Source organism: Larimichthys crocea, chromosome VII (assembly GCF_000972845.2).
Source record: "Larimichthys crocea isolate SSNF chromosome VII, L_crocea_2.0, whole genome shotgun sequence".
NCBI classification, from domain to species: Eukaryota; Metazoa; Chordata; class Actinopteri; family Sciaenidae; genus Larimichthys; species Larimichthys crocea.
The window spans coordinates 14,739,437-14,767,323 of NC_040017.1; the positions used below are offsets into that span (position 1 = coordinate 14,739,437).

Here is a 27,887-nt window from a genome sequence, read left to right on the forward strand (position 1 = left end):
ATTTTTTGAAAGTCTCACAGTGACTTTGCACTTTCAAACACTTTGGTAAAAGTGTTACTTTAAAACCTCACCTCAGTTTAACATTTGCCCTCGTCCTAACCCCAAGTTAACCACCACCTCAGGATGGGGATCACCACTAAACACACCTTTTGGCCTAGTTTTTGTTTGCGTGTCAGAAGTGTGTCTTTGCTTTTTCTTTTTTTAAATCTGTCTCCTAAGCAGTCACTGTGCTGCCTCAGAACAAGTTGAAACTACCTGAAATCCAAACATACATGGGATGTTTCTCTGTGTGTGTGTTAACCAAAGATTAATGACTCAATTTGTCAACAGCAGGTCTTTTTCTCCACGACTTAAGTTATCTGTTGTGCACAGCTTGGATCCGTGTTTGATTCACACAATGCACTGTGCGCTTCTTGTGTGTTTCCCTGTTTGTGCGTACACACTCTGAGAAGCCATTTTCAGCCTGTTGCTTAGGCTGGCTGTAATTGTCCTGGGAATCGTCAGCTCTGTGTAATAAATCACTCCTCTGGTACACTGTGTTCTCCACTCTGGGATGGCCTCTGTGTGTGTACTGTGCATGCTTAACATATCGTGAGCAGAGAAAGAACATAGCTAAGGAATAATAGGGTTTGAAATTACATTAAGAGAGGAAAAAAGCGGCTGCGCTCTGTCACAACAGGCTTTTTAATTTGCTGGAGGCAAACTTCATTTTCCATGTGAAAAAACCAACCAATGCTTGTTACTGGTGTATAATGAGGATGTAAATTAATTTCATATAGTCCTTTTTTTTTGATTTGTACATTTTATTCTAATGTTTCTTTCAATCCCCTCTTAGCTTTGCATGTTCAGACAGTAGAGAAAACAGGTTTTACTGACACTCATTTAATGCAAAAGTATTTGATGCTTCAGTAGCACCATGTGAAAGTGACTGCAGATCACATCAGGCTAAAATACGTGTAATCCAATTGCCACATTATATACAAAGTAGGGATAAGTTGATAACCCGATAATGACAAAAGGTGTCAAAATGTACTTTCTCTCGCTGATCGTGTGTGTGTTGAAAATAGACTCTCATCATCAGGCCCTCTAAAATTTCACATTACTGGCTAAAGCTACGACTTCACTCATATTCTCCAGTGTGCAGCAGATATTTCTGCTAGCTTGGACGAGCAAGCAATCCGATTCTAAATATTAAATGCACCTTTTGTCGCACATCTTGTTTTGAGCTGAAGTTGCGAGATTGTGCTATTTGGCCACCGGCTTGTTGTTTCATTCTGTGTCCTATTGGGGTTATTACATGGTCACCAGTTTGTTTTATTGGAGCAGCGCTGATCTTTAACCTTGTTCTTGTTTGCTCTTCTCTTTTCATCATCGTTTTCTTATTCACTTTTATCTGCTCACCTCTCGCTCCATCGCTCCGGAAAAATGTAATCTCCTTCCAAGTTTAAATACAATCTGTCAAACACCAGAAGAAACTTATCTCTTCACTGGTAACAAAGGCCAGTGGAGCTATCAGGTACCTCTTTACAAATGTACTCACAAAGGAGAAGCCTTTGACCTGGATCTCATCTCCAATAATACACACCCACAATGGATCCATCTGGAATCAGTACAAGATCAAGGCCCAAAGCCCATTCAGAGTTATTGTCTCAGTGGACGAGGACCATTCGGTCACATTAAGAGTGTGTATGTGTGTGTTTGCGTGTGTGTGCGCGTGTGTGTGTGTGCGCGCCTCTGCAGTCCAGAGCTTTCCACTGTTGCTTAGAGCAGCGTGGGGTTCGTTGAGTTTCCAAGGGTTGCTGGGTTCGTGGTGCTGCTGAGAGCTAGTTTGCCCAAAGTCCTGTCCTTGAACTGTGAAAGAATATGCTGCTAGGGAAAGGCTTTTCAGACTGACTGACTGCAATAGTTGAAGCCAGGCCAGCTGAATAGAAGCCAGGCAAGACAAATCCTGGGCTACTCGTAAGTATTACACAGTGGCCAGCTGAGAGCGAATGCTAAAGTGGTACATCACATGAAGGGTTTTCTTGTCGCTTTTAATTTCTAACACTTGATTGGGCCATAGTTAAACTTTCAAAACCATTTCACAGCAAAGAAGATGATGGACCAAATTTGGCCCTGTGTAGTTACACTTAGGGGCTTCACCCTTCTACCAAAATTTTTGAAACTGACATTCACCGGGATGGAAATTTGTGGGGGTTTCTCAAGGTGAAATAACGAAATACTTGACATGTTGGTGAAGCAGTCACACACCCAAGGGAGTGGAAGTGTCTAAACTGCAAGGAAAATTCCTTCATTCAGCCCTGTATGGCTGCTGTAAACTGAACTGCCCCACAGGACAAGAGCTGTTTTCTATCAGGAGTTCCAGGCTGTAACCAGAGGCCAAGCTATCTAGCAAGCAAAGACTTCTGTATTCAATTATAGCAAAAGCAGAGAGAATGCTAAAACAGTAGGCTGGCATGTCTGATGCAGGCTCGCTCCGTGCCAGTACGCACACGCAGCTTGTTTGTTTATGCGTGCGCGCACATTTAAACACGCTGCAAACCGCAGTATTCACAAATAAGGACAAAAGAATGTTATAAAGTTTTCCTCTCTGGTATCTTTCTCTCTACCTCCTCACCTCTCTCTCTCCCACAACAAGTTCACTTTACCGCCAGCCCAGAAAGAAGGAGTGTGTGTGTTTGTGTGCCAAGCGGCAACCACCATGGCCAAAAGTTGAAGCCAATGTGGAAGCGCCTTAAGATGGAGCACAAGTAATGGTTGCTAGATGGCTGGCTCCAAAAAAATCTCCAACTGCATAAAATTCAAAAGAAAAGGTCCCAGATTTTCTCTGGAAATACGAAGTCATTCATTGTTTTGTCAGGAGAAGTTATGGTCCCAACAACTTATTTAACTTGCTAATTTGTGCCTTAGTGGTGATTTTCGTTTCATTAAGGGGAAATCTAGACTTTACTAGTTTAGGGTTTTAACGTTTGCCTCAGGCGTCTCCTCCTATTAGCCTCGGATACCTCCACAGATGGCAGCAAGCAATTCAAATTAAAGTTTCAAAATGTCACTTTTTAGAGGAAACTGCGGTTCACTTCACTGACTTATGTCCATATTTTTCTTCAGGTTATGGCATATACAAGGGAACTCTGGGCAGAGGGTGCTCGTTGGCTGACCTACAGCAGTTCTTCACTGGCAAGCTTTATGTCCTCATGTACCAGCTAAAGCTGCCAGCTGAAGAACTGTTGTGGTCGGCCCTTTCCTGCACTGAAGACCCGTCCATCATACCCGGAGGATAATGACCGAACTACAGCCACCCTCTGACCATCATGTAAAATAATAAGCACGGTCACTGCATGGAAACCCTGTTACTTATGCGGCACGTTCATGTGTTGAGATTCATACCATGACACTTGCTGTATCATGTAACAAAAAGCATTGCATCATTGGACTGCAGACTCTTCTCTGTCATTTTGGGTTAGTTTTCATGATAGCTGTGCAGTTTACTGTTTGTTTTTAATGACATGTTATTATAATGTTGTTGTACTCTGTTGGCACAATTGTAAGTTTCACTTGGCTTGCATCATCCCCAAAAACACATTTTAGCCGAGCATCAGCAGTCACACTCGAGTCTCATTTCTGGCTTGAAATATGACTCCTCGTTAAAAATGTAAAGGAAAACCAAAAAATCGGAAAAAAAAAAAGATTTTTTTTATCTATTCAAAAGTTTCCAGTGAATTTTCACCTCTGAAAGAGTTTAGAAGCCGCCCACTAGTGCTGGAGCACAATAGATCAGCAAGTCGAAGCTAATAAAGTCAAATCAATCTAATATAAAAACACTAACTAAAAGTGGCTACCATTTATGTTTATAACTAACTGCTAGTGCTGACAGTGGATAGTAGTCATGCTCTTATATAACATCTGTATTTGTGTTCTTAATTAAAAAAAAGTAAGTGACCCCAAACTAATGACACTTAAATACAAAATAAATAAATGGACAGACCTGTGTCATTAAAGACGTATAACATTTCTCTCCTGTAACAACCCTGAGCGTCATGCAGAAGAGCGCGCACATAAACAGACAGGCAGACATCTTGCCTTTGACCCTCGGCCGTCATAAATCGAACTTCAAGAGAGAGGGCGATGCCCAGAGCAGGATATGAGGGCAAACGTGTCCCTTTAAAAGCTGCCAGCCAGAGTCGAACAGAAGGAAGGAATGTTCCGAGGCCTTAACAAAACCAGATGCCCCGGCTTACTCTCCCTTGCACACATGCTCTCTGTTGCCTTCTCTCACTCCTTGAGCTCTTACTTAACACCACACATGGAAGCAAGATCTGGTCAGCCTCCTTTCCTCAGCCTGTCTGAGGTACATCGTCTTCTTTTTGGACTGCCTTTAACGTGGTCTGGCTCCTAGCTCTGTCTGTCTCCCAATCGCCTTATCTTCCTGTCTGCTCCTCTTTACCAGTCTGTCCTTTATGCTTGGCAGACCTTTTCCTCAGCCCCCACAATCCTCCCATCACTCCAGTGACACACACAAGCACACACACACACACACACACAGGAAACACCAACATGGGATTATTCCACTCTCTCTCCTGTACATCCTCTTCAGGTAGCACTGCCAGTACCTGCATTAATGCGGCACAACCAATGCAGGTCACGCCTTGACCTTGTGTGTTGTGTAGGTTAGTTTCAGGTCAGTGATTCGCCTGCCTGATCCGCTCCCAGGGAATCGGCCTGTGAGTGCATTAAGAGATTGTGTAAGGAGGGATGCATGAGAATCACCTGCAGTAAGATGTGTGACCCAACCGGATGGGACTGTTTTGTTTTACGGTAGCATATATTTGAATTCATGCGTGTGCATGCACCCGTCGTCCTCCCTCTTTCCCAACCAGATGTGCCCCACCCATGCCACTAAACCTGGGTGGCCTGTACCTGTGCCTGTGCCAGCTGCTGTTCCAGCTGTGCAGGGTGAGGAGGCAGAACAGCGTCACAGAAAGAGGTGAACAGACAGCTGCTGCAGACAGAGAGATGGAGGAGCATCATCAAAGAAGGACGGAGTCACCCTACACGCCATCAATCATAATACATTCATTATTAGCTCACTGTGATTTACAGCATAGAACTTATTACTAAAAGGGCTAGTGTGGTCCCTTTGCCTCACCCTCTCCTTCCTAGGACAAACTACAGCGGTCACGAAATGAGTCAAAAACGCGAAAAACCCTAGCTCAAGTAACAAAAACATAAAAACTCTTATTTTTAGGTGATTGTATAATAATGAAAACCTATTTGTTCATACCATATACAATTTTATATTCTGTAAATAGAGGCCCCATAAACTTGCACCCATAAGTCAAAAGCGCTTAAAACTGGGCTGTATAATTTGTATAATGCTGCAGTCGTACATTATAAGAAATGTCCTATTATTACAAGAAATGTGTCTTATGTTTATACCAATCAATAGTTTAACTTTTGATCAATACAATAACATTACAGTCCTGGATCTCTCCTCTGAAATGTTAGTAAAGTGAGTTATTAAATAGAAGACACAAGAAAATCTGAATATTGTATAAGTACTGTATTTGTGATCTTCATCAGTCACCTTACATTCGACTCAGGGTTCAGACTCACATGTCTGGAGCTAAACTATAGCATGTTGGTGTTCCAGGCTCCGGGCTTATGGACAAATACACTTCCTGTGTGGAGACATACATTTTACTGCCAGACAGAACATAAACAATAATCTTCTTAAGGTGTGAGCTGCTCTGTGAGCAGTTATAGCAAACCTTTACTCAAGTAATTTACTGTATGTGATGATGAGATACTACTACTAGTCACTAGTAATGCAACCATAATGTGATACTGTAGCGCAGTTATCCTCTCTGTCAGTTGGACTAAAGTTTGTTGATTTGTTAGTTTTGTTTTGCTGATCTAAACATGCACAGATACAAACACAGTGTTCTCAATTCACTTTAGCCACAGTGCACACACTTTGACCTTGAATATAGAAAAACCCCTGTGAAACTGAAACATTAACAATGGCTCCTTTTGGTATCACTGTGAGCTATATCAGCGTTCATAGTATTACAGAGACACGGAACATTTCCATGGAAAGCAGTCATAATTCACGTTATTCATTACTTGCTTTTCATGCTATGACGTGGTAAAATTTCTGCGGCGCAAAAAGGTCCATTGTCCTTGAATTAAAGATTGCTGTGGGTTAGCCAATGACTTTTACTAATAGCAAACTTTTCACTATTGCAGTCTTTTAATCAACATCAGGCACGCATCTGCAGAGGGTTAGTTGGCGCACAAACAGCACAGCGGGCTATAATCTGTCATAGCTGTTGAAGGGCTGCTTGAACTCAGTGAGAGATAAGAAAGCCAGAAAGAGGCTGAGGACAAAGTAGATACAATCATTTTTGTACATAAATGCAAAAACAAATCATTTTAGGAATAAAGAGGCCGACTGAAGGACCATCAATCTCTAGTTCTAATAAGTTTAATCTTTTTTTAATAGATTGTTGATCATTATCGGTGGTTGAAAAAAAGTATATCTCTCATGCTGAAAAGATTTTTTTTTTTCTGAAACAAAAGTCAGTTTGTTTTAATTTCCAAAAACAAACCATTTTGCAAGTTGATCTGCACTGCTATCAAATGCCAACGGTCAGAGCTTCGCATGGATGCAGAAGACTCACTGAGACGGTCTTTCCTACAAGGATAGGGTTGCCAGTGCCCTTTGGAATATGTAATATCAGTCACATCTTTGCACAGCATGTATAGACATCAGGCCACTGACTTTGACCCAGAGTAGATTAACTTCATCTGTTCAAGTTCCTCTGACCCTCACAGAGAAGGTCACAGACAATTCCTACAGTCTCTTCAAGAAGATAAATCGAACTCTGCTCTCTATCTGCTGAGATATTCTCCCTCAGGACATCTATATACGATCTGATCTATGTTCCTTATCACTTGCTTTCAGTGTAATGGCTAATGGAGCAATATGCGTTAGAGCGTGCTTTGAAATATAAAGTCTAAAGACAAAGCACTTATGGACAAGATGCAATAGATTTTTAGACAAGTCACCAGCATTTATGTGTGTGTGTGTGTGCAGGAATGAATCAATTGCTTTTTTTTTTTTTACACTGAAGTATTGTCTTGTTCACCCCTTGTGTCAAAGCAGGAAGAATCTCCGAGGCCAGGTCTGAAGAGGTTTACAAACCTCTCCTAATTTCTTCCCTGTGGGTAAAATCATGTGAAAGCTGCTTAGGCAGATTATCCCTGCCTCGACGGCAGCTGGCAGTGAGATCCTTGGGAGTGCACCTGACTCAATACTGGTGGTGACGCAATCGCAGCCTGTGGCGCAGCATGCTCTCACAATCCTTTGTGACCTTTAGCCCCACAGGGAAAAGTGCATCCTGTGGTCCAAAGCAAGCAGGAACTAAATCTCACCCACACATCACACTAATGCACTAATTAACATACAAGAAGTCTGATTATACAAAATTTAGAAATGTTTATTCTGTTACAAAAGAAGCATGTTAAGTATTGAAATGCAAAAAGAGTGTTGCCTAATTCCTTTTTAACCAGATTTTGAAAGTCTTGTATTATTAAATAACATAATTGGACCTAAAAACCGAGTATCATCCTATCCCTGTGTCCTGGACCTGTTTCCATCGTTATCCCTGGTGTTTAAGCTGTCAGTCCATTCATCCATTTTCTGTAACCACTTAGCCATGTCAGGGTAATGTGGGGCTGGAGCCAATCCCAGCTGGTGAGAGACGGGGTACACCCTGGACAATTCGCCAGTTTAATCACAGGGCTGACACATAGAGACACAACTATTGACACACATTCACACCTACGGGCAATTTAGAGTCACTAATTATCCTATAAACCTGCATGTCTTTGGACTGTGGGAGGAATCCGGACTACCCGGTGAGAACCCACACAGACACGAACATGCAAACTCTACAAAATTGGCCAGGAACCTTCTTGCTGTGAGGCGACAGTACTAATCATTGCACCACCATTCCGCTGTTTACACTGCCCAATAATCTTTGTTAAGAATGAGGCAGACATTGTGCGTGACCAAATACATTAGAAAATAGGAAACAAGAAGCAGAACACTAAACGGTATAAACAATCAATAAAATCTTTTTACCTCCTCAAAAAACTTAAATATTATTTAAGACAACAGTTGTAAGAAATTAAGGAAAATAACAGAAAGGAAAGGAATATAAAGTAATTAATTGTCTTGTCCTGTCCTGTTTACCAGCTTGCCAGCTTCTGTTACGCTTGATGGGGACATGTATATGAATATTATCATACGGTGAACCAACTCTAATTTGTCCGTCATGTAGTCTGTTATGAAAATATAAAAAGTCTCAATTTATCTTGTGGCAGCTGCTTCAGTACATTTAAGACACAGGGAAGTGAGTTTTGACAGTGTGTACTAATTTATCAGGAACTGGCAATTTGGATGGAAAGTGTCACTTTTCTAAATTAGGTGTAGTCATAAGTAGAAGAATCGTCTCTTTCTATGCATATTTTAATGAGGTCCCAGGTGCACCGCCACCTCGTGAAAACACAATGCTCTAATAAAATCCATGTCCTATCACACTCAGCCACTGAGAGTTTTATTAAAAAATGAAGAGACTTGAGTTTCAGTGCTTCTTACAGGAGTCATGTAGAAATGGTTTCCTGAAGTGAGAAATACTTCTTTTTTCTTTTTCTTTTTTTCAGCCGATACAGAGGTAAACTATGGTGGAGCTGTTGGAATACTCTTCAGTCTTGAAAAACTACAATTTCAGGGACCATTACACAGCCCACAAAGCTAAATATACCAAACGCACTGTCTAGACGACAGCTGTAGTCTTTGATTTGAAAACTAAAAAAAATATATTTTCTGCTATGAATCACATGAATTAAAAACAGAGAAATGCGAAAAGGAATCAGTGTCTCATTCCTGGCTGGGCAAGATGAGCAGGCGATAGAAGACATAGACATAAATGGGTGCCAGCTAAAATGCTTAGATTTATGCAGTCCAGGATCATTTTGGTACATTTTGGGGTTTTTCACAAGCGTTCCATATGTTGATTTTTGTCTTTGTTTAAAGCCTTTTAAATCCATACCCCATATGTGTGTTGGCATTTTGTTGTCTGAGCTATTATTTAACAGTATAAAACTGCCAGGGATCCAAAATACAAGAAAAGTGACACAGGCACTCATGAAATTGTACTAATCCTTACAAATATTAATACAAACAAACAGTTAAAGGTTGTAAAAATATAATCATCTGTCACATGTAAAGTCATGTTCATTAAAAGTCTAATAATATTTTACTGTTTTAAAATGTCTTTTAAAATAACACTTGCTATGGCCTGCAGATAGAAATGAGATACTGTGAAACCCTCGCATCAGCACTTTAGTCTCCATGTGATGTATAAATAAAGTTATATTACTATAAATAAAACATGTGCACCTCCATTGGGTTTTCTCTGGTTTCTGTAAGACAAATACATCTGACATAAAAACGTTGATTTAACAGGAGTATTAACTTTCTTGATGTAGAAAAATTTGTGAAATGCACAAAAATGTCAGCAACTCGCTCGTAAGATTGTATGTGTAATTGTAGAAATGTCAGCAGCTGAAATGTGGTGAGCTCTGGTTTTTCTCATGCTGTCTTTCTTCGGGGGGTTGCACAGTCTTATTTTAACTGTGGCAAATTTATCACTGTGGTCTTCATGTCTCATACAGCTTTGATAGATGTAGAATAAATGACGCTATTTATTGAAAGAGTCTTCGGAGCATTTTGTCATATTTAACTGCGTAACGGATGTGACTATAAATCGTATGAGGGCCTACGGTATAAGGAGCACATTACTGGCAGCCATCTTTGCGAAAATTGCTCAGCCTTCATATAGGCCTGTGGCAGTATGATCTTGTTTGATTTTGTCATGAACGTTTTGAATGTGGAAACAGACAGGTGAAAATAAGTCAGAAAAAGAAGGATATGCTGAGCAGAGGTTGGATTTGCAGCAGAAATTAATATTTTTAACCCTGCAATCTTATCTAGTTTTGGTGCCTCAAAGATTAAAAAAAAAAATGTCATTAAATGTGTCACAAAATGGTTTAAAAAACCAACGTACAGTCAGGGATTGAGAGTTTATTCAAAGTAGCCTACACCCACTCACCACTCCGTTTAAACCAGAACGCATCCTGTCTCAAAGGGGCCCCTACCCGTGATGTGTTCTACACATTGCAGCCGATACTTGGCCAGCACCGAGCTCCCAAAATAGATAGTAGTTCCAGATAGGTGGGCTGTGAGGCGAAAGAGAGTGAAAGTGGGAAAAGCAGTGAGAGTGGGACGCAGGATAGTGTAACAAAAGGAAGGAGGATCGGTATTATGTGTCTGCAATCTACTGCCAGAGCACTGCGTTCCTAATTCACTATGTGTATCCATGAGTGTGTGTGTGTGTGTGTGTGTGTGTGTGACGTCTGCAAAGGTGCTCTTGTCAGTCCGGTGCTCTTCACTGAAGGCCCATTATGTAATCCTTTGGAAAGTCTGACTGGTAGTGGCCAGACAGTCTTGTGAAACGGTTGTGATGGGCAGACGCACACACAGATTGAGTCATGTAGATACAGCATCACATTATTTCACAAAGACAAACTGTGTGATGTTCCCTGCAAGTCCACATAATAAAGCAAAACACAGAAGACCATACATGTCTATGCGCTGGAGTGGGCTGTAGAGAGTGGAGGCTTACCCAACAAGAGTTATAAATAACTGGATGGTCCGCACCTTAAGATGGTTTTGTCTGGGTGGAGGCCGCTCAGAGTTCAATGTAACCTGACAACTTAATCCCTTGTAAGAGAGAGAGAGAGGCAAAGGGAGACTAGTGAACGTGGGGCCGTCTAGGATTTCCAAGCTACTGTTGCTTATTAGCACTTGGAGAGGAACAAACAGGCTCTTTTTTGGATACAGTTCAGCTTGTAATACACGCGTGCATACCGTGGACACATTCACTTATAAACAGACACACATTGTTCTGCTATACTTTTCCACTCACTCTCACATTAATAGGCGACTGTGGCTCGAGTGTATGTTTAGCACTTGTAGGTGAAAACGCATTATGAGATTAAAGGGATAGTTCAGATATTATGAAGTGGGGTTGGGGGTGGAGATACTTGTGCATAGTCAGCGTGTTATCCGTAGTAGATGGTGGTCAGTGCAATCCCAGTTTGAATGAGCAGACTGGGATCCAGGCGGGGTCAGCAGAAAAACATATCAACCATTAAGTGTGCGTTATATTCAGAATATTTTCACTGCTTTACCCTGCCAGAGTTTTTTTCTATGGCATTGACTGTAAAATGTCTGTATTCCTGTGCATACACCCAGCTGTGGTGAGATCTGGCTAAAATCAAACTGTTTCTAAATTATTTGTTAAATTACAAAGATGTGCATGCTTTTTTTCTGGTTGTGCAGCTGTAACTGTAATTCTACAGTAATGTTTTTTTTTATGTGGTTAAAATATGTTTTTTCTGCTGACCTTGTCCACCGCAGTGCATGGCTCTGCTTCTGTTCACCGTCTGCTTCTCCAAACTACTGAAGGTAACGCACTGATTATGCATAAGTACCTCAGACAACCTCAGAAAATGCCCAGTCTCTCCCTTTAAATAAATAGTTTCAACATTTTGGGAAATGGTTATTTGTTTCCTTTGATGAGAAGATTAATGCCACCATGAAGTCTCTGCCGGTTGCCTGGCAACCTCACAGTTATGACTCCAGGAAGTCACAGCACCCAGCCAAAAATAAAAATAAATAAAAAGAAACTGCAACTTGGCATTTTTACATTTGGCTTAAATAAAGATTAGGCTACTTTAAAGGAATAATTTACCAAAAAAAAAAAAGTTAATTAGAGAGCCATGCTACTTGTCTCCTGGTTTCCATTCTTTATGCTAAGCTAAGTTAACCGTGTGGCTGCATGGGAACATGCAGTGCTGTCATCTTTATGCTTCTATCTTGGATCTGAATATCATAGATGTGATAGATCGATGGTCGTTTTTCTTACTGTAAGTACTGAGTGTAGCCTACTTGGAAGCTTCCTCTAATTTTACTCGACTGAAAAAGTGGAAGCTGAACCTATCCTCGAGTGTCATCCTTTGGATGCATGCCCATGACCAGAGGCAGCTTTTAGGTGTTTTAAGCAACGAACACAACCAAGATGTTATCTGTAAGCAATGTTTTATTTTCTTGTAGAAAAGATAGATAGAAGAAACAAAAGTATTTTCATTCATGAGCGAGCAGACATGCCACATACCAATGTCCATTAACTAGGGTGATGATTAGGCAGCAGGAACAAACACTAATTTAGAGCACGAGATAGATAGATAGATAGATAGATAGATAGATAGATAGATAGAATGTGCATGCAAAAGTATGTCTGCTCACCATGTGAGAGCAGGCTGACTTTCGGTTTCAGCTGCATGTGACAACCTCACTAGGATGGAAAAACTGTGTGCGTGTGTGTACACATGGGTGTGTCCCTCTCTGTGTGCATCTCACGCATACTTGAGGAAATTGTCAATAGTTTCTCATGAAGACCAGGACCAGCTTAGTGCCATCCTGCCCCCTGAGAGCACATGGTCCATATTAAAGCCCGTCAGATGCTGCCATTTCCCACAAGGGCGTGCTCGCCTTCGGGTTCTCCAGTCAAACGTCTGCCTTTTTCAGTGGTTGTCCTTGGTTAGGAAATGACATTGCGTTTGAAATAGTGCTTTTGAGTGGATAATCTCTCCCGGGAGTGTTAGCAGAGACTTCCAAGTTCACTGGGTTTGTGTTCAGTCATGCACAGCGTAACAGTGAACTGTGATACAGTAAGGCTGGGATCGATGCATTATTCACATAACTTGGTTCAGCTCCAGAGCTCCAAAGCAATACAGCCTGCTCTCCTTTTAAAGATATACAGCATGCCTCAAGGTGCTACGTTAAAATCAAACTAAACTGTGCAGGAGTCAATCTACAGGTTGCTCATTTCAGAGAGTACAAGCTAATGATTTCTCATGTTTATAATCATAGGTCACATGTAGTATCACTGTAAGGACAACAATGACTTAGAGATTCAAACTAGCCCAAAAAGATTATCACTTACTATTGTGATTTAATTGTTTTATGGTGTGTAGTCTCCTTCATACGAAGCTCAGAGTTTAATCAAGTAGCTGGCGCGCTACAGGGGGTAAATTTTGGTTTAACTGATATAGATAAAAACATTTCACTGCACCCCAACTGGGCTTTTTATAAGTTTAACATCGCACCTTTTGTTCTTGGAGTTCCTGCATCCTTTTATAGCTTCATCATCTACTTCTAAACAGGTAGACAATTTGTCTTAAGGACTGCGCCAGGTTAAGTGTATTGAGGTCAGACACGATAGCCGCCAAACAGCACCCATTTAATCCCTTGACCTGGTCCAACCAACAGATTAGACCAGCTTGTTGAGGGAAATACTCAGGTCGATCCTGTCGCTCTCTGTTGGCTGCACTTCAATCACATTCAATATCTCACTTCCCCCTCTCGTATCCCCACTGGCACGACAGAAAAGGTCAATACGACGCTGTCACATAGCTTCATCACAGTGCAGGACTACTTTAAACAATGAGTAATGACGGAAGCACAGGCAGGATTTTGTAATAGGATGACCTCATGGCATTAGTACTGGACAAAAAACAGAAAAGAACAGGCAATACCGTAAGAGATGCTGAAACCATAAGCCAGAGCAATTCCATTACGGTAATCAGCTAACAACAGAACTTTAACACTTCTGTAGTGGGTTGAATAACGACTGCAACATACATCATTTAACAATTTTAACTGAATTTCAAATGTGACCTATGGCACATTTGTATAAAGTGTATATCGACTGTTACGGGTGAAATCATAAGAGAGGTCATAGCAGATGAAACTTTTTTTTTAAATCCAATAGGTTAACTTATTATTGAAAGTTATTTTTTCCAGTGTGTAACTTAGCAAAAAGAAAGACAAAGGTTTATTTTTTTATTGCTGAACAGTAGCTTGTCTCTTTTCTGTTTAATAATTCGTTCAGGGACATTGGTTTGGAAGGTGCTGCTATAGATTATTAAAGCGTGTAACAACATAGACATAGCAGCCAACTGATATATTATTTCACGAAAAATAAAGATTCTCGCCAACGATTTAAAGTCAGTATGAGATTTACTCGTCTGGTGGTTCTCTCTTTTTCTCTTCTTAGCTTCCTCCATCCATGCTTGGTCTTTTCACATCTGCTATTACATATGAAGCAGCAGAGCCTGGTTACATATTGCCCACTCGCCCACTCAGGTTCTGGCACGACACCGGCAAAATGATGAAGAAATATCCAACCTTCAGAAAAGTGAGAAATCTCTCGAAATAAGTGGTAAAACATTAATTCCAGGCACAGTAATAACCTGCCATGCCCTAGTTTTGAATCTATGACCTTTGGATTGGGAGACTATCTACAGATATGCGATGTGATATAATAATAATAGTTATCAGGTTTAAATTCATCAATACTTTGGTTTATGACTGAATACCTGCAAAAGGGATGACCACAGTTATTAGTGCAAGAACAGGGTGCAGAGTGACAGACAAAGGTGTCATTCACCCAATTACAAGTCAGTTAATCATCAAAATGACACCAAAGCTGTTATTTAAAGGTAGAAACATTACTTAATGTTGCTTTAAAGTATAATACATGAGATTGTGAGAGAGTTGGTGCAAAAGAAAGCATCTTTATTACTGTGTTTTGTACAAAATTATGGTTTGGGGGTTTTTTTATTTGTAAAACTAAAAAAAAATGGGCATAAAAAGCTAAAAATATAGTCATCTGCTATGCGTCTGGTGTTGCAAGAATTTAGTTGGTAAATTAAGTGACTCGTTGCTTTTAATGTTTCTGCCTTTAATAAAAATCAGGGTTTGTTGACATGCTACTGTGGCAAAAATGCCATAAGGCTAGTAAAGGCAAGAATTCAGAGTTTAAATTAAAACTATGCTCAAATTCAGTTTTCATTGCTTTGACCTGTAGATTCTTTCTTCTTTCTCATATTATCTCACGAGAACATCCTGCAATAAATGTTTCTGTATTTGTAACCAGGCTTCTTTTGCATTTTGGTCGTCATGCAGACTTTGTTGAAAGTAATCAGTAGGATTAGTCCACGTTAGGTCCATTAGATCATTTAGCTCTCACACCGTGGGTGCAGGAGGATTTGCCTCGTCTTTGTCAGTATCTCATCAAAACTATTCTGTCAGTTACTCCTGACACCACTGACAACTTAGAGATGTTACAGCTAGAGACATGCATTCTCTAAATTAACCTCTTGAACCATAACCATGTCTTTAAAAAAAGAGGCTAATGAGGGAAAAGATTATGCTTTATATAAGATTTTTTTAAGCTGGAGTTTAATAAAACTTTCTTCTTTTAGGGTCTGCTCATGAGTACAGCTGCTTATTATTATTTACTTACTATTAGTACTTCTGCTGTCTGAGACATGTTCTCTAGGATGTTCACTCAAAAGCACTTCTACACAGATACAGAACTCTCAAAGAGTCACTTGTGTAATAGAAATCCCTGTAGTTAGGGTTCACAGTACGTGAGAAATAGTAAAATAGATTACCAAGTTGCATCAGGGGAAGTGTTTCTGAGACTAAAATTCTGAGTATCTTGCTGCTGATGATTGTGATGATTACGTGTTTCTTTTAAATCACTTTTATGAAAGTGTATTATTAAATAATTGAAAAGTATATTTTAAAAGTTGCAGCTAAAAATGAAACACACCAGCAAACTGTAATGTGATCTGTTGTGGCTGGGTTGTCAATAACCAATTACCTCGAAGCATTTAAGGAGAATATAACATTTCAGTGTTGTCTTTGTGTTTTTACTTGTGAAAGACCAGGACTTCATCCATTCCTGAATGCTGCTATATGTGTGTGCATGGGATGGCTATCATTGATTTATTGGCCTTCAGTTCTGTCCCAGAATATTCCCCTATAGCCAGCTGGTAACCCTGGGTAACCCAGCTCATGTGATGTGTGAATTGCGAAGGTGGCTGTGTCAGCGTGCAGTGCTCTAAGTGTGTGTGTGTGTGTGTGTATACACTTGAAGTTATATACCCTTCGTGTTGCACATCACAGAACTAGATCTTTTGCACGAGTACACTTTTGCATTAGTGTGTGCCTGAGGAACCGGTATGTACTGTATGTACCGTATGAGTGTCTTTATGAGTCGTTTGCATTTGCCCTTTGTCCTGGCTGCTATGTGTTCTGGTATGTAGCTAAAGGTCGGGGCCAGGCGGAGAGCAGGACGGCAGGGGCCCGGGCAGGGGGAAGCTGTGGCTGGGAAGAGCCACAGAGCCAAAGGCCAGCAGCTCTGACGAGAGCGAGGATTAGGACGGAGCAAAACAATACAAATCCTTGTGCACGGGCTAAATAATTAAAGCCTATAGAATGCAAGGGGGAAATAATCAGTTAGAGGGTTATGTATCCTTAATTTCCCTGCACAGAGAATGCATTAAGCCTTTTGGGTCATTTAAGAGCAGCAATTGATGTGCCCACCTCGAGAATCTGAGCGAATGTGTCATTCCAGAAACTTCTCGCCTGTCGTTACCCACTGCATGACTTCACAGGACTCCAGTGCAGGCTGTTCCTGAGAATTTTGCAAGTCAGGACAGCTTCAGCACACACACAGACAGATACACACACGCATAATGAGCTATCCAGCAGTACCCCTATTGACCAGAAGAAGTACTACAGGCTCCAAAGTCCTATATCTTTGTGGTTTAGAGAATGGTGGCTCTGACCTCTGAACTTTTATACTTGGGCTTGTGACCAACAGTCTTTTTCACACATGTCAGGGCTGTGTTTTACTGCATGAATAGAATGGATTTACACAAGTAAGAGGCAATTATAGTGGGTATCATTGCATGGACCATACCAGGTCCTTTCCCTGTTAGTTAAATATAATAGATATGAGTTAAATATCTATTTTGTTATGTTTGTTCCTGTGTTAATCCAGCGATAGAACAAAATCACCCTTGTCTTGAACTCTGTATGGCGTGATTGCGAGGCTGCCATTTGTTATGCAATCTTTTCAAATCTGTGTCCTAATTTCAGCTTAAAAATATGCGGTTGTGGAACATTACAGCAATTGGAAACAGCATCATTGACACCTGCATGACCTGGCCATGAATACTATAGATATAATGACGTGGAAACATAAATAAAGGGCCATATCTTAGGAGATACATTGTTAGGAGCTTAGGCGAGTGGGTGATTGTTCAAATTCCACAGACATCTGTAATCTATGAAAGTTGAGTGAAAGTTGTGTGCACAGCTTTCCTCCATTTTGGTCACTTTGATAAATAAGCCATACGCACAGTTAAAAAACTTGAACAGAAGATCCAAATACAAAATCCCCTGAGCCTGGAGGATATGACTGGCTTGATTGAACTGCTGCCATTTCACTTATCCTTTTCAAATCTTTGGAGGAAATGTGAGGGATGGTCTGGAAATCTTAAAAATTTCTCTTTCAAATCTGGTGGAGTAGAAGAGTAAAAGCAGTAACTTTTATTGTTCTCATTCATCATTTTTTTTGTCAGTCGTCTTTATGAAGCCTGGATATTTACTGTGCTTATGTCGCGGTTAGTCAACTCATGCACCGATTCAGTTGATTTCACATGTGTATTACTACTTTGCTTTATATAACTGCAGAGGCAATGTAACATGGAAAAAAATAGAAATAAAGACAATTAATAACTAACTGTTTTTGGATCATTTGTTAGTGAACATGTGTTCACCATTCTGTGCATTTCCATTTTTGTTTCCTTATTTGATGTGAGATGAATTTGTGCTTCACTGACTTCTCTTTTTAAATAGAGCTGCATTATGTTTTACAGCTGTTATTCACTTCATCCTCTGTTTCCTCACCTGTTCAGACAAGCTGTCATTAACTTATGACTAACGGCATAACACTGAATGGTATTCAGTGTTATGACCATGACATATCAACATAAAAATATTGCTGGATGACTTCCAGTAACAAAAACACTTGCGTACGCATGCACGAATGACAGTTGAGCTGGGGTTTCTTTACTGTTCTTAAAGGTCAGTTTGTTGTTCATCAAACCTAAAAAAAACCCCAGCACAGAGCAGTAACAGGGTAGTATAGCAAAGTTCTCACAACTGATAATTGATTTGTTCATGAGAACAATAGCGGCTGATGTGAAAGAATTGCTACGCCTATTTGTTCTGCGACTTAAGACTACGGCCTGGTATCTGTGGCCTGAAGGGAGCAGCTGAAACTTACTAAGGAGAGGATGTGCAGATAATTTGATTCATATTCGGTGTGTGAGCAATGGCACGGAAGTGTGCTGGGATGCTGTGATTCAGTGTGTAGCCCTCCACCCTGTCACTTCTCGTCAGCAAGAGCAATACACACACACACACACGCATAAACACACAGGAGATAGATACTTAGTGACATGGTGCCTCGGTGTTAATCTGTGTATGTGTGTGTCAGCAGTGTTGGACGTTTCAGATACTTTATGCAAGTATCTGAATACTGTCTTTAAGTTTTGCTTTAAAATTTTCCTTAAAGCTGCTCAGTTTTTGTCCATATTTTTGTGCTTATAACCCGAAGTTACCTTCAGCTTGATGGAACATTTTAGCATCTTTAAGCTCTTTGTTTTGGTTGTCCATAGGTCCATTATGTGTCACTGCAGCAAAAGGAACGTTAGCTAGTTAACAGGGGTAAATTAATGTGTTGTGATAGGCTTGGTGATATTCAAATGTAACCGGTCTTTGGAATTATACCTTTTAATTTGATGATTTTTATTTATATAAATTCTTGAGCACGGTTCAAGACAGTTAGTTAGTCAGTTTGATATATTTCATGCAAAACATTTGTCCCATTTTACATGGGATTACAAGCCACAGCTATTTATGAAATATCAAAAATGCAATATGTCAGTGTGGTAAAGCTTGTTCCTGCCCCTAAGTAGGAAAAAAAATCAATTAAAGCATCATGCTAAATTTAAAGTTTCATAAGGGAAAGCATTCATCATGTCTCTGTTAGTGCTAGTTGGATTATATTTAATGATGATTGACATGTGCAGCATTTTAAATGTTGTGGCAATAATTTGGACTATGCTACACACTGACTGCATAACAATGCATCATGTTTCATTATGCTGACTAGGCATAGGTCAAATATATGTAATAGAAATTGTTACAAAAAATAGTCCCCATACTGCTCTCAGTGCATGTAGTGCATGTTTCTCTTCCTTTTAGATCTGCTTGGTCAGCTCTACACGTCAGTCTGACAGCAGGGAGAGAAAGAAGGACTCTCTCTCTCTCTCTCTCTCTCTCTCTCTCTCTATCTCTCTCACTCTCTCTCTCTTTCTCTCTCTCTCTCTCTCTCTCTCTCTCTGAGCCCCATTCCCACAGCAGGAGCACAATAGCGTTTCACATTCATAAACATTATGCTATGTGCGTATATGTTGTGCGTCATGGAAGGAGCCCTCCCCTGTGCGTTATGTATATGAATGAACACAGGGAACAGCTCCTCCCCAGGAAATCCATGACTGTACTTTCCAGAAATAGAGTATGACTTGCTTAAAATGGAACTAATGCATCAGCCACGGGTTTCCAGCAGGACTAAATGTGATGGAGATCGAGGTGTACCTCCTGCTGGCAGGACTGCTTGTCGCTAAACCTTTCCTAAGACGTGTGTGCATGCAGTTCAGCAAACTGGCACATTAGATTTCCCACGCTACAATGTATTTGCAGCAAATATGCATGCACGTACACACATACCAATAGGCAGAGCACTAGAGAAAGGTCTAGGCAGTGTGACGCAAGCATTATGAGTCACTCTGACACAAAACCTGAGTTGCAACACACACCATTGTCATCCTGTAGTATTACATCTCCAACAGGTTGGATGGATTGCTGCTCACCATCTCTTCACTGATAGGAAATATGAACGGAGGTGACACACCTTTAAATCATCAAACCAAGACTATATTCAGCACAAACCTCCAGGTTTATAATTACAGACAGAGGTCCAACAAAGGTTAATCACGCTTTCTTTTTCTTTTTAACACACAGATATGATAATGATATAAACGGCTGTAACTATAGCAACATAAAACCTGTCATCCAAGAGAAGCACCCCACCATATGCCCAGTTTTTTCCACAGAGAAGGATGAAGAAGCAAAATCCAGAGAGAGGAGAAACAACTCAGTAATATATTGTCATGACTATATATCATAATCATATTGCTCATGAATCTGCCATCTCACCCTGCTACCGCCTCTGCGGGGTCACAATTTGTTTGCGAGTTTGTCACAATTAAAGAGTGATGTGCCTGTGTTATGTGTCAGGTCAAGCCTAATGTAGAGTATTTGAGTATACTGGTATCACATCTAAATGTCCCAAGGGGGTTCACGCGTCCACCTTAGCAACTATTTCAAATCAGGCCCAATGTGACCAGGAAGAGGAGGGCCGGCTCCTGCTGCACTGCCCACCTCTTCCACAAGAGGACATACAATCATTCACAGTTCATTGCTTGTGCTTGGGGAGCTGCCAAGTACATACCAAACTGTTGCCCAATCCTGTTCGTCACATCAGTGGAAAAAAAGAGGCAAACTTGATAGTATGTTTGAGCACTTTCCAAGGATATAGAGGCCTTATTTGAATAGCGATAAGAAAGGGACCTTGCCTGACAATTCATGGTGAAATACCTATCCCTCCATGTTGCTCCACAGAGGAAACACAAAGCTGTAAAGTTATACAATTGTGAGCATTGCCAAGACGCTGTTATGGGGTTTTCTATTTGTGCAATTAGTACGGAATAAGGCATTAACACTGGGTAATGTTTGAGAATAATTGCCCCCTCAAACTGCTTGCAGACTTTGTTAGCAAACACTACAGGAGCCTTGGATTACTCACACACAGACACACGCACACACGCACACACACACACACACACACACACACACACACACACTACCCAGATGGAAGACAGATGTTTAATAGACAAGGTCAAGGAGTCCATACAGTAATTGTCTGCCCCACCATTTCTCAGTAATCTCGGCGTTGTTCAGATCACCACATCCACATAAATCCAGGATATTTCCTCTGGAATGGAAACCATGTCCTACTCTCACAGACATATTTGTGTTTGTTTTCTTTCATTCTCTTACTTTTTCTCTCTCTCTCTCACACACACACACACACACACACTCTCATGATACATTCAGTAGGGTTGAGTCTTGACCCACACAGACACCAACACGTACACCTAAAGCAAAAAATAAATAAATAATAATAATTCCAGTATAATACATTTGTTCCAAAATCTGAAAAATCCGTTTCTTTCGTTCTTGCTCTCTGTTTCTCTTCCTTTCTAGATGTTTCTATGGTCTGAGAGAGAAAGTGCTGAGGATGAAGCAACAAAGAGATGAGTAGAGGAGGAGAAGTTTCTAATCTCATTATCCCTACCTAACCTAATCCACCAGGAACAACACCTCCAAGTCATCCATACCCTCTCATACATGTTGTACTCCTCATACTCATAAGATACATACACATATGCACCGTAATACAAGCTGATCCATACCGATAAGGAAAAAAAGATGGCAGACATGCAGGATACGATGTTGCTGGGTTTAGAGGGAATCAAGAAAACTATTCTACATGGAGGGACTGGAGACATCCCAAAACTCAGAACTGGGGCAAAGGTACTGTAGGCCTTCATGACTTTATTTACACTTTGTGATAAATCTAGAACATCACTGATAGGCACACAGCGAATGTGCATTTACTTTCACTTTTTTGACTTTTATCTAACTTATATCGCATCCATTGTAGACTAAGTAGTGTGAACCCACAGCTATTTCACTATTCAGCTCATTTATTGTGCAGTAAACAGACACTGAACCATGTTTCAGATAAACAGCCGCATTGTATGGACCTACTGAACAAATTAAAGAGGATAATTAAGAAGGTTACTGTACTTTTAATATCCTATATCAAATTAGAGATACTGATGGAATTTAACACTATCATACTGTGCACAGCATCGTATGACCATGCAGTTTTTCTCGACTGTAGGAGAATGGTTGCAAAGTTAGAAAAAACTGGAGAATGTCCAAACATACGCTCTATTTCAAAATCCAGTGTGCAAGATTTAAGGACTTTTATTCATAAAACATGGCAGCAATATGTATAAATATGTTTTCCTGAAAATAAGAATTGTTGCTATGTTTCTATATCGGTCAGAACAGAAACACTGACTCTAGATGGGAACTTTTGAGTTTTTCAGGCATTTTGTGGCCACAACAGTTTCTTCCTAATGCTACAAAGGAGAGGGAGAGGTGAGATGGTTTGCAATCAGCAACTACACATCTAGATGCTTCTAAATCCTACACACTGGCCCTTTAACAAACCTGTCTGTGATATAAACTTGATTTTAAACACAGAATGAATTAGTTCATGTGGACTCTAGTCACTTATGACTTGACTTGAGACTTGATGACTTGAATGACTTGTCTGTGTTTTTATTCTATGTTATCACTTTGAATATTAAAAATGTAAACTAAACGTAAACTAATGTAACGTATGTAAATGCACACTGGTAATGGCCCTGTCATTGTCATATAGTCTGACTGTATTTCAGTGTTTAAAAGAGGCAGGAAATGTGTTTTTGATTGAGAAGAAATGAGGAAATCTTTTTCTTTTATTATTTAAATGTTTTTTATTAACTATAATACATGTATACTAATTATTGCATGCGTGGCTATTGACCTGTGGAAAAGCATGACTGTAAATATATTGTATGAAGGTTTGAAATGTGTTTTGTTGAATATGCATGGCTTCACTGCTTAAGATTTATGGATTTAATTTTCCTGACGATTTTAGGCCATTTCAATTGAACTCGAGGGGTGAAGGAAGGCACATTCATATTACTGCTATTCCTACTGGCAGCCAGTAGAGGTGGATAGAGGACATAAAATCATAAAATCAATCTCTTTAATGAAAACAATATTTTCAGATGTTAATGATTAAATGCACTTTGAACCAAACCATATGAGACCAAAATGATTTTATATTTCTTGGAAATGTACTCTTTACTGCTCCTGGAGGTGCTTGGTAATGTCTGACATCATTCTCACTTCATAAAATCGATATTGACTTGTACTGGTAGTGTATATGAGGGGCCAGTTATCATGAAATATGGAAGAAGCTCATGAAAGAGCTTCTTCTTCTTTTTGTTTTGTTTTCTCTGTGTATACAGTTCTGTCTTTCACTTTCCTTGGACGTTATACAACCATGTAACCTTGGCGTGTCTGTCCTTCTTCCTGTCTGTCTGCTCTGTTGAATAACTAAGCTGTGCGAAGCTTGTGACATAACATTTTTGTTGAGACTGATGTCTGTATTAGCTTTGCCTCTCTGTTGGCTTTGACCTGAGACAACTTCCCCTCATGCAATTTCATTTGATAGTATTTGTATGTGAATCCAACTATTCAGCATCTCTGATCTGATCATGTCACTTTAACCGCCTACTGATTTCCATTTTTAACACTGTCTCAAGTCTTATGAGTCATTTTCCCCACTTTTTGTCCACACTGATCTCCAGGTGACGTTCCACTTTCGCACCCAGTTGTGTGATGATGACCGTACAGTCATAGATGACAGCAAAGTGGTGGGGACCCCAATGGAAGTAGTGATTGGCAACATGTTTAAACTGGACATCTGGGAGACCCTGCTGTCCTCCATGAGGATCGGTGAGGTGGCTGAATTCTGGTGTGACATCATTGTGAGTGCTAAGAAACAGCTGGTTTGTGTCTTAAAATCTTTTTGCGTGTGGTACTTTGTTTATACAGAATGGCGTCACAGCACAGATGTGGAAGTTTTAAACCATACTATACAACAAAACAACACAATAAGAAAATGTCAGAACATAAAGCACAGACATTCTTTGATAACTCTCCCGTTCATTTAATAAAAAAACAATAATGTACTATTAGGCTGCACGGGGCTAACAGAAGACAGAGTGTGATGGTCACAACTTTGAAAAACTGTCTCAACAGGCCGAAGTAGAAACACTCACTTAATATATATTTATATGCTGATGTTATGTATATTATAATAGTTCCTCTGAATATGTGGTGATGCATGTCTCTACAATCTACAATTTGTTGTTTCTGGTCTGTGCTTCTAAGTGTGTGTGTGTGTGTGTGTGTGTGTGTCAGAGACAGATGGGTTGAGGCATACTGTCATTAATCTGCAGCAGCCTCACTTTTCCCTAATCGGCTCTGATTCCTGCTGAATCAGCACTACTGACTCCCCTCCTCTCTGATTAGATTTGATGGGGCTTAGAGCATTTATACACTCCTCTGAACAACATGGCTGCAGCACATGGCTGCTTGCTGTGCAATATCACTCCCCATCCAACGGAGGGCGACGCTGGCCTGTCAAATGGAAGAAATGGACTGGAGATAGTGTGACAGAAGTTTAAATTGTATTTAATTTTTAACCAATTTAATGTAAAATTAATCATCAAGTTACTCATGACCAAGCAAGTTTATCACTGTCTGTAAAAGAAAAGATTAAATATTAGGTCAATAGTTGACTTTACAAAAACATGTCCAAATAAAATAAATAATAACTATAAATATAAATAAACAAATTAGTTCAGTTAACAAGGTAATAGGGTTGGAGATTGAAGGACACAGTGACCCACTGATAAGGGTGCCACCATAAAACACGTTCATATTCTTCATATATGATACATTACTGTATGATACAGATATATACACCTCAGTCACCTTTACCCTATACATTAAGCCCTTCACAGAGAAATATCCTTAATATTTATAAATCCTGTTTTAAATGTTGACTCTTGTGATCTTCTCTTTTCTCCAGCACACTGGTGTTTATCCACTTGTAGCCAAGAGTATGAGGCGCATTGCAGAGGGCAAAGACCCTGTCGACTGGCACATCCATACATGTGGTATGGCCAACATGTTCGCCTACCACAGCCTTGGCTACGATGACCTGGATGAGCTGATGAAAGAACCACAACCCCTCTACTTTGTTTTGGAGCTGATCAAGGTGAGAAAGTACAGAAAAGGTCACATAAATATGTGTGGATCTGTGTCCTCAGCGAGGAAGTACAGTAACACATTAGTGGGGTTTAGTGTACACAGACAATTCAATGCTATAACCATAACGTGGAAAACTAAAAAAACAAAGTCCTATATACACGTGTGTGTGTGTATGTGATTGACAGGTGCAGCAGCCTAGTGAGTACAACAGGGAGACGTGGGCTATGAGTGATGAAGAGAGGCTGAAGGCCGTCCCCATTCTACACGGCCAGGGGAACAAGTTCTACAAACAAGGACAGTTCCAAGAGGCTACGCAAAAATACAAGGAGGCCATCATCTGCATCAAGAATGTTCAGACGAAGGTGACAGACAAGTGGTCCAGAATAAAATTTCACTTGCTACTATAAAACAGTATGCAACTGCATACAAGTGACCAAAGTGCCTGCCTGCCATTGTCCGTCTCCATCCCCTAGTAGAGTAGTAGAGAGAGTGCAGGGGCAGGGGGGTTGTTAAACTAATATGTTAGTCTAGTCTGCTGAGACAAAGATACTTCATCTGACTGAGGTTTGTGTGTAAGTTAGAATTTTTTAGCTCCCGACCATGCCTCTGAAATATTAATAGCCTAACTGTGTATTGATAAATCCATGGTGCAGAGGGATTTTTAATTGCAGCTTTTCTCTCAGTCGCACCCTTCTGTCAGTTCAAATGTATAATATTCTCTAAACTACACACTATAAATACTATAATATTCTATACTGCGTTGTATGTTGTAGTCTGTATACAGTGCTCTATAGAGTAGCGTCTCCTTCATGATTGAAGTGACAAGTAGTAACGTGTAGTCACAGAAAAGTGAGAGGATCACAGACACTGCTGCCTGTAGTATTCCTGTAATATTCCAATAATATTAGTATGATCTTTCAGTAGCATCTGTCCTGCTGAAAAAATGTTCCCATTTGACCGTCCACCCTCTTGAAAATTAACAACCAACTACATGGATTTGAACAACTTTCCTCTTCAGGAAAAAGCATGGGAGGTCCCGTGGCTGAAGCTGGAGAAGATGGCCAACACATTAACACTCAACTACTGCCAGTGTCTACTGCGCATGGAAGAGTACTACGAGGTCATTGAGCACACCAGCGACATTATCAACCAGCACCCAGGTTAGGCACTGACATAGGCTGATAGGATGTGTGTGACTCCAGTGTGATGAAGTGAGGGGTTGTGTTGACAATTTTTAAAGTAAGAAAGGTTTTCTTTCAGACCAGTTAATATTTCTGTGTGAACGGCTGACACATTCAGCCTTTAATAAGCTGGGTGTGTTTTCTTTCTGTATGTATGCAATTTTTAATGGTTTTATATGTCTATAAACGTCTAACCCTATAAAAGGTCTGGTGCCTGTACTTCAGCATGTATAGTCTGTACTTGTATGTGTTCATAGATGCATATGTGAATCTAACTGAGTTATAAAAGACGCACTCCTGTCTTGTTGAATACTATAGAGTTGTAGATGTCCGTCACATGGATGGCTTCAAACATGTATGTGTTTGTATGATGTCTTCCAGGTGCAGCAAAGGCCTTCTTCCTGCGAGGAAAGGCCCACATGGAAGTGTGGAACGAGGCGGAGGCCCGACAAGACTTCAGCAGGGTGCTGGACCTTGACCCTGGCATGAAGAAAGCCATCAAGAAGGAACTGGCTTTGCTGAACATGCGTATGGAAGAGAAGAACCAGGAGGACAGGAATAAATACAAGGGCATGTTTTGAGCAGGAGAGACGAGACGAAAATCAGAGCAGTGACAAGCTCAAGAGGAGAAAAGTTGTCACAAATCTCCATGCTTAATTTTTGACTCCCATTAGGGTGAAAGTCCAATAAAATTTAAAGTTACATAAACCTTTTGGCCTGTCTTTCTTTTTCCTCAAATCCATGTTTAAAACAATCTATAGAAATTAAATTGTGCATTCACTGGTATTTTATATTCCTAAAGATGTACCTAAATGCTAAAATAATGGATGCATTAAGTGATCTAATAATGATTACAGAGTTTCTCAAAGGTACAGTAATGTTTATTTTCTTTCTTCAAAATCCACTAACCAGCACCATCATAACTTGTTAATTAGTGATTTTGGATTTTGTTACCTCTGGACACAATCATGAAATAGTATTGGAAAGAACATGAATATGTATATTTACCAAAATGTTGAATTGTTCCTTTACTACTGTTCTGATTTGTGATATTGTTTTGGAATATTGTGATTTTTTTTTTTTTCAGAATTGTCACATTTTACCACTGTTTTCCTTGAATTATGTCAAATTTATGTCATTTATAAGTAATAGCTGTATAAAATAAAAAAAATAAAAACTAAGTCACGTCTCTGAGTCTTGTAAGCACGCCGGTCTTCCACAAGGTAGAGCTCTGACCACAATTATTCCTCAGCTTCATATTAAACCCTGTTTCAGCAGCTCTCTCCTGGGCAGCTCTCATTTTCATGAAGAGTCTAGGCTCATCAACATGAAGGATATGTGTGGTACCTATTACTGCTCTCCTGTGTACATCTCAAAAGAGCTTACTGCAGTGTCAAAGTGTGGAGGGATGAAGACAGAGGGAGAGAAAGAGATGGATGGAAACAGATGGAGTTTAATAAAGGGGGAGTTATGACTCATACATCTGGGAAATGCACTGAAATGTTGTTTTTTTTCAATGACATAAAATATTAGATCAATAGTAATATGACATCACACTGGGA

The 27,887-nt window shown here is 40.1% G+C and overlaps 1 protein-coding gene across 1 annotated transcript; it reads left to right on the forward strand.

Moving 5' to 3' along the window:
* The first annotated feature begins 21,482 nt into the window (after positions 1-21,482).
* aipl1 (aryl hydrocarbon receptor interacting protein-like 1) lies at positions 21,483-27,229 on the forward strand. Its single transcript, XM_019272490.2, has 6 exons — positions 21,483-21,775; positions 23,674-23,853; positions 24,963-25,151; positions 25,330-25,506; positions 26,163-26,304; positions 26,707-27,229. Exons 1-6 carry the CDS (start codon positions 21,671-21,673, stop codon positions 26,904-26,906), a joined length of 993 nt encoding a protein of 330 aa, XP_019128035.1. The 5' UTR covers positions 21,483-21,670; the 3' UTR covers positions 26,907-27,229.
* The last annotated feature ends 658 nt before the right edge of the window (positions 27,230-27,887 follow it).

Bases quoted from the DNA above. Each gene is read 5' to 3' on its own strand.
- aipl1 (XM_019272490.2), top strand. From the start codon at position 21,671: ATGGCAGACATGCAGGATACGATGTTGCTGGGTTTAGAGGGAATCAAG. The intron at 21,776-23,673 runs GTACTGTAGGCC...ACTGATCTCCAG, and splicing joins AACTCAGAACTGGGGCAAAG to GTGACGTTCCACTTTCGCAC. The intron at 26,305-26,706 runs GTTAGGCACTGA...GATGTCTTCCAG, and splicing joins CATTATCAACCAGCACCCAG to GTGCAGCAAAGGCCTTCTTC.